Source organism: Carassius gibelio, chromosome B2, assembly GCF_023724105.1.
Source record: "Carassius gibelio isolate Cgi1373 ecotype wild population from Czech Republic chromosome B2, carGib1.2-hapl.c, whole genome shotgun sequence".
Classification (NCBI taxonomy): domain Eukaryota; kingdom Metazoa; phylum Chordata; class Actinopteri; order Cypriniformes; family Cyprinidae; genus Carassius; species Carassius gibelio.
In genome coordinates, this window is record NC_068397.1 from 18,944,802 (window position 1) to 18,961,882 (window position 17,081).

The following is a 17,081-nucleotide window of genomic DNA, read 5'->3' on the forward strand; positions in this document are numbered from 1 at the left end:
ACTGACATTTAAGTTTCTTCACTGGTCCATTTGATAGCAAAATGTCACTTGGGGTTTGCCTCATGAATTCCTTTTAGGATTTAACCCAATTTCTATAATTTCACGGAGTTAAATGAGTCCAGAGCCACTCCACAGCCTGACCACACAGACTGAGAACCATACAAAACAGTGTTAAATACACAGGAATGACTCAGATGAACTCATTTGCTGTAAAATGTAAAGGGAAGAGTACATGTACATGGTTGAAATTACAGCAGGAATGAGAACAGCCTTTTTTGTTGATAATCTGGTCAAGACAGCCTCAACTGTTATGGATACTGTAAGTAATTAAAAGAACTGCTTCATTTGAATGAATATGTGATGCCTATTACATTAAGAAAAATCAAAATGACTTCACTTCTGGCTAAAGCAAATCACTCCTGTCAGACAAAGATATAATGAGCTGATTAACAAGCTTTCCCTAAAATAAAAAAGCCTTAAAATGCAGAGGCTGAATTAAAAGGAAAAAATAAAATTTGGCCAGAGCTGTAGTACCCCTTACAAACACTGGCACTTTCCCCAAAGAATCCTTGCCATGCTCATAATAAAACTTTATGTGCCAGTGGCTTTTTTATTAATGTGTCATTTTAAAAACACTAAGATTAATTTCTTTGTTTAACACCAAATGAAGGGGACAAAAAAAGCTGAGCTTTAACAACAGATCTTCTGAAAATTATGAAAAGAACACTTTATACATTAATAAGACTACTACAGTCAACATGTCAACAAAGTCTAAGAAAGTGATGATAAAAAGCGTGATTTTACTGCGTATACAGACACTGTGTATGTCCAGGTTGTTAAACATGCGATCATCGCATGTGATTTTGTTTAGCACAAGTGATACAGGACAATTTTAATGGGAGAGAGTCGCACACACAGGAGAGACTGTGTTCTGCTTGCACGTGCAACCTTGAAAACTGCACACAAAGCACACATACAAGAGACCAGGACATTTTGGTTCATTGTGTATATACATGGCAGAGTGGAGAGGGTTCTTCACTGCTGCAGAGCATCCTTTGTCATCAAAATCTACACTGATTTTAGATCTGATGTTCAGTTCATTCTCTGAATATTGAATTTGAACTGACCTCTGACTAATAAATGACTCCAAAATGTGAGATTGCCATCTAGTGGAGGAGAACAAAAAAATTTAATTATGGTGATTTTTCATAATATGTGTGAGTAAACAAGCAGTGGCAAAATGATAACCCTTTATTTTCAGCGTATTTTGAAAAGGACACCAGGCCTGCTGCGCTTGAATAAGAGATACTTAAATATGACTGTAATAATAATAATAAATAAAAAAATGTGGTTTATGCTTACAGACCCCAGTAAATCATCACAATATGAGTTTCAGTTAATGATTTTGGTTAGTTTTGAGGTCTTATATTTCCTGTTCTTAAAGGTTGGCAAAATATGTTTCTTTTTCAGGAATTGGACCAAAAATAACGATGACTCATCTTGTACTAAACATTTTTGTCCACTAAAATGCACTCTATAGTGAAAATGCCCTGCCTGGAAACACAACCTGACTAGCACTAGCAAGCAAGATCAATAATATTTCTATATTTCATTTTGAATGTCCATCGATGGATAATGAGGCTTTTTAGAGCCAAATGGTGTAGTTACAGCATTTACCAGCAAGGGGCTAAAATAGCATCCTTTGACAGCAAAAACAAATCATGCTTCATGGCTGTGACATACACTTCATTTCGAAACTTTGGTGTCAGTAAGATTACCTTTTTTGAAAATAAATAAATACTTTGATTCAGCAAGCATTGCATGGATCAAATGTGAAGACATTAAAGAAAGAAAAGATATATGTTGCAGATTAAAATGTTAAAAGATTTCTCTATTTTTTTGTATGTTCTTTTGAGCTTTCAGTTTAACAAAAAATCATGAAATTCAATGTATGCAGTTTCCATTATAATATTAAGCAGCACAACTGCTCAACAATGATAATAATAAAAATGTGCACTATAAATTAGCACCAAATGAACATATTAGAATGACTTCTAAAGGACCATGTGACACTGCAGACTGGAGTTATGACTGCTAAAAATTCAGTGTTGCCATAACAGGAATAAATGACATTATAAAATATATTAAAATAGAAAAACAAAGTTTATTTAAACTGGAAAAAAAAACAATCTAAATATTACTGTTTTTACTGTATTGATAAAAATGCAGCCCTAGTTAGAAAGGAGACATTCGAAATCCAAACCCAAACTTATGAACGATAGTGTAACTAAAGCTCTTCAACATGTCCCACCCAATCATCCTGTTTCAACAGGAAGTACACCAACTCAGGAAAGAAAATAGCTCCATTTTACATGTTTAGTTTAAACTCCTCTCAGAGACAAACACTGTACGTGACATGGACTCTGTCCACCGGTACCCTCAAGTGAAAAGCATCAAAAAAAGATGGCAGACCGTTTTTCTCGCTCTGATAGGAGAGCTATTAGAGTGGCCCACAGCAGCCTGTGGCTCTGGCCTACTTTAACATTCACCGTGTAGATTTCCAACCCTAAGAGCATGTCGCTTTTTTTCTGTCCCATGTTTAAAACCAGGAGTGTGAGTTAAACACTAGAAGGAAGCGAAGGGCTTGTCATGATCCATTTTTATCTACTCATGGAATTGACTCAAAAAAGGCCTCCAGCCGAGACAGACATATATGCAAACGATTGTACTGTACATTATCACACACTAAATTCTGACATGCACAATAATCTATAATGCATTTTGTAAATTACTTTTTATGACCAGATATAATAAGCAATCACAATCACCTGTCATTATTCCTAACAGATCAAGCCGTCTAGGAAGCTGTCCACCTGCTGACAAGCAGGTGACCAATCTTATTATAGATAGGATGCGGAGCAGTGACTAGCATAGCATTGAGACCTGGAGTGTCAAATATTTCACATATCTTACACCACGCAGCCCCAAAACCTACATCCATTCCTCCCACTCGTTCACAAAACCATGTGACACTGAGGCGTAACGGCGCATTTGCAGTGTGTTGACCATCAAAAACCATTTGTATCTGTGACTTTAGACACCAGGCGCTAAATGAAACCGGCAGCATGAGATGATGGAAATGACTCAAACCTTGCTGTTCCTTAATTCAGCTCATCTGAGCACTGGTAAGGTTCTGTGTAATTACTGTTTAGAGTATACAAAGATTTAGAGAGTTTCTAATTAAACTGTTGGAAAATGAATGTTTCCGTGTGAGTGCGGGGGGAATCATAACCTCCTATTAGAGACAGTCTGTAAGGATGGAGAACTTTACAGTAGTTTGACATGAAGTACCCACCTGTTCTTTAACAGAGGCCAAGATGGCAGAGGTGGTCTCCATCTCGGATCCATCTCCGTTTGAGGCGTTCAGTACTGGGCTCAACATGCTGGAGTTTTCTGTGTCAGAGAGATGGTCTGGTACTGGCATCACTTCTGTGAACCAAACAACAGAACCAACAGTTATTCAGAATGAACTTTGCAAGGTTTTTGTCATGCTTCAGTGTATACTGGAGCAATCAGCTGAAACAAATCCTTTACAATGACAGACTGTCGGGTAAAATGACATTAAAAATCACGGTTTGGCACTCTACAGATGTCATAATACTAATCAAAGTGCTTTATCAATTGTTTGTTGTGATGTAATAATTGTAAGACATAATATTTAATTAACCGCCTCTTGTTTCTTCTTTCAGTCTCTTTCTCTCGTCTTTGACCTACTTTTTTCTCCTCATCTCTCGAGGTTTGTGATTCCGAACACGATTCTCAGCTTGTCGCCGTCATGCTTTGATTTGCGTTCATCAGCTTCAGAAAAGACTTTGAAAACCCCATGAAACTACATTTTAGTTTTGTGGCTTTTAGTTAATGTGCGATTAGATGTATTCATAAACGTTTAAAAATTTCACTGTTAGCAAATAAGCACATACACTACCATTCAAAAGCTATATATAGTTTTGTTGTTTGTTTCAAGTCTTAAAAACATAAAAAAAAGAGAGAGATGCTTTTATTTGATCGAAAATGAAGTAAAATCTTTAATATTGTGAAATTTTTCAAATTAAATAAAATGTTTTCCTTTTTTCAGCAGCTTTATTCCAGTCTTCACTGTCACGTGATCCTTCAGAAATCATTCTAATATGCTGAATTTTTATTTTTTTAAATATTTTTTTTACTGTTGATAAATTTAATGATTTAATAAGAAAAAAATGACCCCAAATGTTATAACTAACATATATGCATATAAAAGCATAGACTTTCTTTTGCAGGATATTTCAAACTATCCAATCAGATGTGATCTAGAATGAGCAAGTCCCGCCCCCAAGACCACCTGTAACCAACTAGTAAGCAGTGATGTAACTAAAGCCTAATAGCTATTAAAAAAACAACAACAAAAAACAGGGACAAGTCCATCAATATGTTTGGCTCAAAACTTTTTGTTTGTAATACATCAAGTGATTTTGTGGGTTTTTAAAACCTTAGATTTTAAGTAATGAAATCCCATTATAATTCTCTGGTCCACTCTGGACACTCACTTCACCCTCAGCTTCCTCCTTGGCAATTGCACTCCCTCTTCAAAATCAACCATCCAAATTGAAAGCTTTCCCAGACAACGCTGTGCACACAGCAGGAGCAGACAGAAAATGGCTGCTCACGTGTGAATGTGTACCTATGAGCACCGGCACACAGCCTTTCAACACAACCACATCAGGCACAACTGTGAACACATCTGCTATGTATGGAAGAGAAAGCACTCAATCAGAAAACCTGAACAGTACGATCTGTGAAAACAAAAGCCAGTCGTAGGTGAAGTAGGAAAAGTATAGATAACTGCTAAATTTTTTCATCAGATTTGGTGACCTGATGCAGATGCTTTTAATTTCTAGGTCAAACCGATGACTTACCAGTAAGATCATGCAAAACAGACCAGAACATCAACAAATGTCAGTCCCAGCTGCTGGTGTTGGTGTGTGTGGGTTCAGATGGATTACATGTTTTTTTGACAATAATCAAATCCATCTGCCTCTGATTAATAGTGTCCTGATATCAAACATAAATCAAAATAAACAAAAAAACACAAAATGTCACAGTGCTGTGATGTAAACACACAAACATTTGGTCTAGCACATTTTTTACATTGTGTTGCAAATTATTAAGCATTACTTATAATGAGCTGAATGTTGCATATCAACACTGGTTTTTGCTCTGTGTGCTATCTGTGTGTTTACCTGTGCTAAAATTTGGTTTATGATTTCATAACTGTCCATGAGTTAAATTATAGCATAATTTGGCTATTATTACAAATAAAAACCAAGTAATTCTTGTTCTTTTTTGGGAATATAAAAATGTAATAAATAGGATCATGCGACACTGAATAATGGCTGGTTAAAAGCTGAGCTTTGACGTCAAAGGAATAACCTACGTTTTAAAATATTTTGAAATTGCAATACTATTTCACAATATTACTGTGTTATGCATTTTCTGATCCTTTCAAAAACACTGAAAAATCTTGCCGACCTTCAACTTTTTAAAAGTAGTGTGATAAAATACACTGCATCCCCAGCAAGCCTTTTCATGTTTTGCTATGAGAAATTCTCTGCATACAATAATCACTTAACAGAATCTGAATGTTCACTATTCGAAGTAAACACCACTTCACCACTGACTTGCCCTGGCAACATTTTCAAAGAAAAAAGCAAATAAATATCTCCTTTTATGTCATTATACAGAATAATCATGTAATATTCATGCAATTTTGATCATAATCAGCTTGCATACAAGGCATATATCATTAAAATCAAGCACACTGTTAGCTTTCTTTGATGCTGAGTTTTTCTTGGAATATTGAAAATTGACATTTTATTCAGCGCTGTTTATTATACTGTATGTAGAGAACTTCTCATAACAAAACATACAAATGCTTGCTGGAACAGGATTGTGCACTAAGAATTGGCTGTGCCTTGTAAGCACAATAAATCAACTAGGGGAGTTGTTATAGGATGCATTAATCTAAATGAACATGTAATGAGTACTCTGATTTCTGACTCACAATCATATTTCAAATTAAAAGGAAATGGCAAAACTCTTAGCATGCTGAATAGACCATACATAATCTAACTGGCATAACATTCTGTGTGTTTAGTGGAAAAAGAAAGAAAACGAAAAGGCATTATTTAGAAATAAGTCAAAAAGCCTAATTGTATGGAGTCACATGATAGCTACAATCACTCCAAGGCCGCAGTTACCTCAGAAACAGACCTGCGCTGCTCAGTGAATATTTACTGTAATTTTACTAAAACGCCCCGCACAATGGCCCCGGCTCTATCTGTCCGATCGGCTCAAGACGGTAAACAGAAAAATCCCGTAACACAACCTCAATTTCATTGTCAAACGCTAAACAAATTGAACAGTGGAAGAGCCGGAGCCATTGTTGGCCACAAGCGGTTATATCCCATTTCATTTCCTCAGTGGCGCTTTTTCATTTAAAGTGACAAAAGCTACATTTTTTGAATAACATACTTGATTGTGCTTCCCCACTGACTTTTGTCTGAAACCACTGAGGTGAATGTAGACATTTGAAGCCTTTCCACTGGCGTAGCTGCGGATATCAAATAGCTGAAAAGGAGAAATTGACATTAATTGATCAAATTTGTGAAATATTCATAATGAATGTCACTGAAAGCTCTACAACAACCTGGGCTCGCAGCCACACATGTCTGAATGCCTAATTTGTCTATGACATCATGCTTGAGCCCGCTAACAGGCTCCCGTTTCCATAGAGATATCAATCCATTATGACAGTCTCTCACCAAGAAGGCAACCGTGAGGCTTACAGTTGATCATATCGGTGATGCGGCACACGGCAACTAATTCTTCTCAAGAAGCTTTACGCTGATTATTCAGGGTGGTTTGGGGCGGCAAACCACTCGGCTGATATTTCTTATTGGATGTGCATTAACATACAGCTCTATATGTTTTAAAGTTTTATGATAAAAACAAAATAAATATTCAAGCATTGGTTATGCAGATTTTTCTTTCATTGTGAGCATGTGTTTGCTGAATGTGTAGGTTCATATAAGATGATGTAAGCGATTGCACCCAATGGAATTACTGCATCGTCTATCCTTAGGGATTATACAGGCTACAACCCATAGCAACAATCTCTACAAAAACAGACCCCAGAAATCAGGACTAGAGAACCTCAGTCCCAACATCTGACCAAATTTGAAGTAATCAGATTTGTTTTACACCATGCAATCTCACAACCTCTTAATCTTGTTTTATGCATTAAACATCTCATTCGAGAGATCAGCTCTGCTTTTGCATTTTCATCCCCTTTATATCCTATTAAGACAATGGCCATATGCTTTTGAAAATGGTTTACTCTCCTCAGATTTTTTTTTTTTTCCAGTGGGATTCAGAAGACTTCCTCCCATGATCTGATCACCCAGTGAAACACCAGATGTTCCAGAAAAATCTACCAACACTCAGAGGACACGAAGGTGTTCGACTGATGCTGCCATTGGCGGGAATCACAGCTGCAATCCCAGATTAGTCATGTGATCCCCAGGATACTAAAGTATCGAAATGCACAAACAAAAGGCACATATTGTGTTTACACTCACACCCACGTTCACACACCCAACAGCATTTTCAGTGTAAACTCAGACTTGATTAGCTACTAGAATTAATGAGACAGAGAAATGAGGGCGATGCATTAAAAACTAACATTTGGAATATAAATATTTATCATGTGAAACCATTCAAACTAATTTCTTAATCTTACAAAGCATATTAGTTATATAACTTACATGCCAGAGGGATGGTAAGATAAAGGAAAACAAATATTTTTACAGCTTCATTAATCACGCAGACATTAATCAGTTCTTTGTATTCTGACTGCGGACAGATTTGTTTATTTATCGTCTCGACACACGACTGACAACGTTGGGAATGAAACAGCAATAAAATGCAGAGCACACTGCAAGATTAAAATGTTCAATAAGGTCTTAAAGGAAACTAATCTCTTTTTCTGTAAGGCTGGCACCCTGGGAGATGACGTTATGCGCTCCTGCACAAAGCACCGAAATGGGACTGGAGATAATGCGTCTTTTATATTGCAATCGGTATATTAATTTAACCGTGTCTTTGCTGTACCTGTAAACATTTCTAGTTGACTAGAATTGCATGACGCGTGTATTATATAAGTCATTTCGAAATACATAAACAAGAGTGACCAGTAAAAGACTAAACTTAGTTATGCCTTCACTCACATGGCATTCAAGAGCTAATTAACTATCAGCAAAAGTCTTGGCGGAGACTGTATAGTTTTTCAAGACATGTCTCCTTGCCCAAAATGTCAATGATACATTGAGAAGCAGCGCAAATGTGAGGCAATTAAAATGCTCCTCGGATCATGTTCTCAAAGGACAGCTGAGCGTGACATCGATGATAAAGAGTAATTATGTGAGGCTCGCTGTGATCAAACAGGCACCACTGCTTATTAGGGCTTTTCTTCTCCATAGTCTCTGGTGGTAATGTTTGAGTGCATTTAATTTTTTCAGTGGCCACCTCTCCCCCTCTTTATTTTTGTTAAATAGAAGTACATAACAGCATATAAAAGGTAAAGCCTATTCGCATTAAGAACTAAGAACTCGAAACAGTTATCCCTTTGTCTTCTATTTCGGTCTCTGGTTGAAAAAGCGCAGAAAAAAAGCTTTTGGTTTAGTTTTTTTCTAACTTTCTGATAAAAAAAAAAAATGTTTGTTTACACATCACTGCATGATTAACTGTTCAAATCTGTCATGAAAGGAACTGCTGATGATTTGTGGTGTGTCGGGGAAATGACAGAAAACATATATTCACAATTCCGCAGTACGCCTGGAAAATGCATCATGGGATATCAGTATAAGGCTTGGATTTTTCAAGCGTGGCATGAGGACATTGCTGCCATGCCTGTGTAGCTCTGGGTAGAAACGGCTGGCTCAGTAAGAGTCCTGACCTAGTATGGGATTAATGACTGCTGCCGGAGAGAGTTGACATTGCTGAAAGCTGTGTTTACTAGTGTTATCTATGTACAAGAACAGCAGTGGAAAATTAATACACCCACTGATTTCTCTGAGACAAAAGCGGTGTGTTGCTCCTTAAGGATGAAGAAAGCGAATCGAACGGATATCTATATCCTTGCCAACGTTAATGGGTCATGTCAGCCCATTTGGTGTGTTTGGCTATGTAAAGCTAATTGCAACATTCACTTGTTTGCTTCAGATAATAAGTTCACCGACACGCTGGGACCCTCTATAATTTGCCACTGAGCGGTGCCAAAGAGGACCCCTACTGGTCAAACAATGACAAGGGCACTTAAGACATCGCAATAGTACAAAATAGTTCAATTATCTTATTTGAGAGATGTGAAAACCTGAACAAAATAGTTTAATTCTTACCATTGCTAATATAACCTCTCATAATATGACTGTGACAACAACTGCAACATCAATTTGGGGTTTCCATAAAATCAAATAAGTATTAATCTGGGGATAAGAAGTCATATAAATTCTAATTAAATTAATTAGTTTCCCTAAGAAAAAAGTAATATTACACTCATTACAGTTTCATATTACAGTACATCACCAAATTATTTCGGTTAACCTAACCTAACCCTAACTAACCCTAACCCTATATATATATATATATATATATATATATATATATATATATATATATATATATATATATATATATATATATATATATATATATATATATATATATATATATATATGACATAACCTGAAAAAAAGTTAGCACTTTTGCAGATGGTCCAATCCTGAATGTTTTGTTGTTGTTGTTTTTTGTTAAATTCCTAAATTATGTTCTGTTTTGCAAGGTATTTTCATATTTAATGTATGGAATAAAAATACAATCACATAGAATAAAAAAATATTTTAAGTAACAGTGACAAACAACAAACTACATTATCATTATTTTTAATAATTCATATTTTAATTTGAGATAATAGCATCATCTATGGAAAGTACACCTTTGTTCTGCCTCTCTCTATAAAACTTATATAAAAAAACTCTATAAAACCAATTTGCCACATAGCTGCTTATCCATTTTTGCATTTAATTGATATGGATTTAATTGTGATTTAAATTAAATAATTGTATTATATAAGGAGAAAGAGACAATATTGTGCTGCAAAAGACATGAAACAACTGTGACAACAGTCAAGACAGCTGTCCAGTTGAACGGCCACTAAAAAAAGCAATTGTGGACTGAATGCCACAATTGATCAATCGGAATAAAGAATTCCATCTAATAATAACAAGCAACTTCATGGCCCAGTTTGTGATAATAGCACCATATTCACACAACGGCTATTTGACATCAAGATAAACCTCTGAAAATAATCATAAAAAAAAAAGATAATTCAGATAAACCAATTGCATAAATAATCTCACCATTCTCATCCAAATTATGCAAGATATTTTAAATTATTCAATTTAAAAAGCAAACTATTGCTGGTTAGGTTGGGAACTTTAAACCATTCTTCACACACAAAAAAAAAAAATACAATAGCATTTGCAAAAACAACACTAACCTTCCTTTTGAATTTATTCTGGTTGGCAAATCTAAAAATAGATAGCCGGGGCCCTACTGTCTCTCATATTTCATATTTCATGTGTCAGTGGATTCCTTAATCACAAGTGCAAATGCTCAGTGAGCACAGCTTGTCTCTCCCCACTCCAGGTCTGTATAATCCATGCAGTCAGGTAGGAATGTATTTTTGCCCTCCTATCAAGTCTTTTCTGGAGCACTGACAGTGTGTGCATAAGCAAGGCAGCTCCCCGGTGCATTGGCAGTGCACATATAAGAAGATGTTTCCACGGTACACTGGCTAAATGAAGTTGAAGAAAGATCACTCACTCAAGCACTTGATCTTTCTACAAAGCAATGCTGGGAAAAGACGCTGCCCACTAACAATAAGACAACTGAACGCACATGGGAATTTAGCAAGAGGAGGCTATTTGACTTCCAGATCAAATCTAAAGGATTCTGTTAGCTCATAATTGCAAAATAAACAAAGACTGCAAAATGAACAAATCAATTTGTTGCCATTATAATCCTACCTGTACATAAAGTCGTAAAGCTTCCGCTAGACAAAAAGTTGTTCACTATAACGTACAAAACAACTGGCCTGACCACAAGACGGACAGTGCAACAATATTAGATCATTATTAACTCAATACTAAAGTCCTCTGAGGTCCTTTTTTCATGACAATCAATAACTGTGAAGCAAGATGGCACAGTGTGATATAAGATGTGAATGTAGTACTGGTTGATTTATCCAGAAATTCAGAAAGCCATGTACTGAAATAGCTAAATATTTTAAATCAACTACTGTAAACAAAACGGTTTGATTTCCAGCATGCAGTACAGTATTTTAAATAACTTTTAAATAAGTTCCCACTGGTTCCAGTCTGTTAATACATTAACTAAAAATGAGTGATCTATTTGTTACAGTGTTGATTAATCTTAGTTATTACACGGCTCTGTGGAATACTTGATTCTGATTGGTCAGTCGCGAAATTCTGAGGTATGTTATCCCTCGATAAAAACCAGTAAATGCTGATAACACAGGCTCATCCGGGTAACTAAAGTCGGTGCTGTATTCTTGCTAGGAACAGTTTTTCTTTGCGCTTGTTTAGCTAATAATCGGGGTCCCGATCACCCTGTCGGCGGTTATTCTGCGATAACAACCGGCTGGATGTACATGATCACTTACTTAATAAAATACAACTATTCATTATTTCTTCATGTTAGCTCAAATACATTAACATACAACTTTGATTTTAATAATGTATTACTAAACTTTGTAATTATCATTAACTAAGAATAATAATTGCTTTGTAAGTATTTTGCATTGTTAATTCATGTTTACCAATGAAGCTAACTAATGTTAACAAATCAAATCTGATCACAAAGTGTCACTAATATGTAATGTCCAGTGTGAAAATTTGAAATTTTCAATACTATTTAGTTGTAAAACATTACTATATCTATCTCCTAAAATCTTGTGATATTTACTGCCATATTTTACAGTGCCTCTCTGAAGCCACTCATAGATATTGATCTTCAAATATGAGAGGACAACATCTACACATCATATTTGCTAAGTAATCTTTTTTCTTTCACATGCTTTGAGGTTAACTACTGTAGTACAGGAACAAGCTACAGATTAAATGTACACATAAAGCCTCAAATCCAGCCATGAAAGATTCATCAAATTCCAGGTCACTATTTGGCAGACCTTCTTAAAAATATAAAAGACTCTGCGCTTTCATATCCTCCTGTATGACAGCTATAACTATATATCAGCTGTAGGTGTCAGCTCAGATGACAACAATGGCAAGAGTCTGTGTCATCACCCGCTTTATCTCTGGGGTCATTATCAGAAGAGATAGGAGTCAGTCCATACCAAGTGGCTGGAGTCAAGTCTGATATTTATCAATAGGTCTATTACTTTCTCCTAAGCAGAATACTGAACAAAAAAGTTAAACAAATTATCAAAAATGTATAACTAAATATTTATGGCAAATAAAACCTACAAAATTAGTAAAATGCCCAATATAAGTATACTTATGCGCTCCATGTGCTGCACCATTTTAATAATTAATAATAATACCAGCACTCTGCACATTTTAATGTCTTCACACCAGGTTTAACCTGTTAACTGTCACCCGTACCCTCTGTGGGAAGCCTACATTTACTTCACTATATTACAATTAAATCTAATCTTATCTTGACAAACTATATATTGTTGGAAAGGTCTAAGACTCCCAAATATATATTTTACCAATGATTTTTGTTAAAAATGATGTTGGAAAGTAACAGATTAATTTATGACAAGAGTGCACCCTCAAAAATCTATATCATTACAGGAGTTCTGACCTTTGTTTAAAAAAAAAAAAAAAGAATTATTTGTTGCCTTTTTCTCTATCACATTTAGAAACCATCAGAAATTATATATCAACTGAAAACTTAAAATCTCAAAATGCATCCTTTAAAACCTATTTTAAAATCAGACATTGCATTACCATGTAAACGGTACATCAATATCATGTTAGAAAATGTTTTCATTCATGAATTATAAAAATTTGGATGAAAGTTTGGATTATGCACTACACAGGAAATGTATTGAGAAAGTCAGGTCCTAACTGTTTTCTATCTGTATTGCATTTTTGAACATGTAACATTTAGCTAAAAATGTTATAAATGTTTATGGGTGTTTTGAATGCATTTTGCACTAATTTTGATTGTATATTGCAAATAACAGGAGAGCTGCTCATCCTGGTATTCTGTGAGAGTGTACACGACCTGTTACAAAATACATACACAGCTCCTCCATTAATCATATGCAGCCATATACGGTAGCTAGCAGGTTAATACCAGTATGCATACAATATTTCACAGTCATGCACTGTTGCTCTCTGAGAGCATGCTCTTAGTGTTGGTGCATCAGCACATTAAAATGTTGAATACCAGGGGCAGGTCTGCTGAAACCTTTCTGCACAAAAAAAAGAAAAAAAAAGAAAAAATTCCATAAGCAATGTATAATTTATGATCAACCTGAGAGTGTCCGATCCCCTGAACGATCAATATTCTCTCTCTCTCTCCATCTCCCTCTCTTTCTCTCTCTGTTGCATTATATCTCTTTTGATTTTTTTTCTGTGGGAAAGTACTTTTGTGCATTAATGTATTAGTAAATCAAACCTTTGCAGCAAACACTTCATCTCTTCTTGTTGCTGTAAAAAATAAAAAATAGATAAAAATTGCTAATATACCTACACTGTAAAATTTCCCAGTAATAACTACTAATTGCTTAACTGTAAGTCACCTTATACATGGAAAATATATTATATTTTAAGGTAATTACACTATAATATATAATATATTATAGTTATTATTAAGGGAATATGTATATTGTAGCCTAGTTAACAAAGTTAAAATAAGTATAAATTTAGTGTAAATTATTGTTAATAATATTGTTTATATGTAAAATAAATCACCAGCCTTTAAATGTATGGGTAAATGGGGATTATCAGAATTCTGCAGAATTCTCTGCATGAAATATCATATTTTAGACACAATTAGGAACTGTAAAATATACAGTTTTTTAACCATACATTTATTTTAAAAATGTAAGAAAATAAAAGACATAAATGTCATAATTATCTTGTTTATGAGCTGCTTTTGCTTAAGTGAGCGCCACCATACTATGGATAACATATACATGAATGTGCCACGTGTGGGAAAAGATATTATTCAAATAACCTTTAAATTAATAAACACTTATGAAATGATGGCATAATAGTTTCTAAACCAGCTGAATTATTGTTTATTCTTTTTCAAGACGGCCTCACCTAAACAAGTGCAGAGAGAGGCGGTCAGTCTAGCCACATACAGCCATCCCATATCCTCATTAACACACCTAAATGAATAGGCTTTATTCATCTTTAATACTCAACATCTATTTAAACAATGTCTTACAAAGGATTTTTCTGTGTTAGAAGGTCAAATATGCTAATTTTCAGCCGTAATGCTAGAAAAAATGAGGCTACACGTAGGCCACCAGTAAATCAAGAATTCAAAATGAATGGACACAAATGAAAACGGTACTTTGCAAGCCAAGCCGTTGACAGTTTGGATTTCATAACGAATCGCGAGGAACATGCTGTCAAACTAGACAAAGAAGCAGCAGTCATGTCCGTGGACTAGTGTAATCTTATAAATACATCATTGAAATTTAGGTCAATAGGGAAGTAATAGGTTTTCTGTGCTCGCGCTCCCCCTCCCATCCGTCTTGGATGGAGAATGATGCTCTCTAATGGATTCCATTTTCAGTTCCCAGCCTGCGCTCACAGCCATCTGAATATGTGCATTAAACGCGATAAAAAAAAAACCTAAACACAAAACCAGCGACATCCACATGCTATCAAACACATACAACATGCGCTGTTAATACGCGTACCGGGGGGTTCGCAACTGTTTCGAGCGTTTTCTTGGCAGATATCGTGGTTGTAGGTGGGGAATGTGACAACTGGAAATGCATCTGGAATGACATTGCGCTTACCGAATAATGTCCAGAGGAACAACGTTTTTCTCGCTTCCCCTCCCCAATTAATGCCGACAATTCACAGCGAGCGACACACGGAAATCATTCCCAACTACTGGCATTGAACGCAGAAGAGATGCTGGCGTGTCGAGGAAAGGATAGCATCTGCTAGGTATCCTAGGAAAATGGTAAGGATAGAAGAAGACCGGGAAACTGCGGTGGGTGGCCACGGACACAGCAGCAGCAGCAGCAGCTCCTGCTTTCTCCCTCTCTCTCCTCCTCCTCTTCCCTTCTGGACCATCCCTATCCGAGCACCTTGCTGCATTGATGACAACGCGTCCCACAGCGACATCTCGCGCTCATGTTTCAAATCGCACCTCTAAGCTCCCATTGGAACGACGGTGTCAGACTTGATGACAATCATCTTATTTTTTTGTGGTCAAACAGATTAGTTAGACAATATATATATATATATATAAAATCATTCTGCACATAAATGTATTTCTGTCATGACAACTTTCAGTGGGAATAGCATGGTAATGTACATGGCAATTTTTTATGTATTTGGTCTTGGCTAAATAGATCTGCTACGCTGTTGCTGCGTCAGAGCAAGTACCGAGACTTGCTACTGCCAATGCATCCACAACATGCTGTTGTGAGCATATAAGAAATATTTTTGCTGAACATATAACATATATGAATAACCTCCATAACTTGATCACACCGTAGCAGATCTATACAGGTGGAGCTGGGGAAGGTGGAGGTTTTCTGAAGTGCGCTGCTACTGCTACAGCAAACACTAGCCAAGTATTTGAATGTTAAGCAGTGAGCTTATTGGTTACCGATACAAGAGTCATTATGTCATATTGAGTTAGACCTATCGGACTATCTAGAGTTTTATGCCAGAACTTTGTGTATGACCGAAACTGAAATGTATTTTTATTATACCCACAATTTCATTATTGAAACTGCCCTTTTGAAGAGGATAAGTCAACGAATGTAGGGGGTTAGGAAATGTACAAGCTGGTAATCTATATTTAGGAAATTCAGCATGTGAAAGCAACAATACTTTTGCAATTTTTTGCAGATTTTACACGCACATTTTTACAAATTGCAGTTACAGCATTCAAACTAAAAAAATATGCACACACACACACACACACACACATATATATACAGTATATATATATATATATATATATATATATATATATATATATATATATATATATATATATATATATATATATTAAAGTGCTTCTGAAAAACTGACAAATCCAGTTATTACTTATTTCTCAAAAAAGTATTGCTTATTGTATCTTTTGAATATTGCCTTATTTCCAGATGGACTGAATTTTTTTTTTCCACTATTATTCCTGAAAGCTGCATAAAGTCAGCCAATCAGATTACAGTTTACCAGACCAAGAAAGTGCTTTCCAGCCAGTCATTTAACAGAATATGGGTTGTCAGTGGACATGCTGTCTGAGGCGAACGTCCACAACATTTTTTAAGAGACATTTTTTTGAGAAAGATTTGCCATAAAATTTGTGGAATAGCATATTTGTAAAAATATGAATCGTTTTGGGATGATGGTTTCTCTTTTCAGGCGTGGTAAAGGACATTTTCTGTTTGATCAGTTTAGATAGCTGCTGCCTTTGTCTGTAAAAGTATTCAGTGCAGACGAAAATGTTGGCATGATGTCATGTGAGAGGCACCACTGTATGAAAACACTGTTAATCCCATTTCTGCCAGCCATCAGCCAAAGCAACACACATAGAGACAGCGTGTCTGGAGGGGGGCTTCCGCTGTGGAGCAGCCGACACAGGCGTTCATTCACTGCGGTGGCAATGAGAAGCATAGGAAGTTTAGTGAATGAAAAGGCAAACACTTATTTCCCTATACTCACAATTAACTC

At 35.8% G+C, this 17,081-nt stretch overlaps 2 protein-coding genes across 6 annotated transcripts in view; one reads left to right on the forward strand and one right to left on the reverse strand.

Moving 5' to 3' along the window:
• LOC127950743 (catenin delta-2-like) overlaps nt 1-15,430 on the reverse strand; it is a 72,035-nt gene extending 56,605 nt beyond the window's left edge. For all 5 annotated transcript variants that reach the window (XM_052547979.1, XM_052547977.1, XM_052547976.1 and 2 more), the window contains exons 1-2: nt 15,185-15,430; nt 3,356-3,489 (exon numbers count right to left, since the gene is read on the reverse strand). In XM_052547979.1, the coding sequence (XP_052403939.1) occupies nt 3,356-3,484 (129 nt within the window). In that variant the 5' untranslated portion in view covers nt 3,485-3,489; nt 15,185-15,430. The remainder of the gene's footprint in view (nt 1-3,355; nt 3,490-15,184) is intronic.
• Nucleotides 1-17,081, forward strand: part of LOC127950757 (transcription elongation factor A protein 1) — a 174,441-nt gene that overhangs the window by 95,112 nt on the left and 62,248 nt on the right. The window lies entirely within an intron of this gene.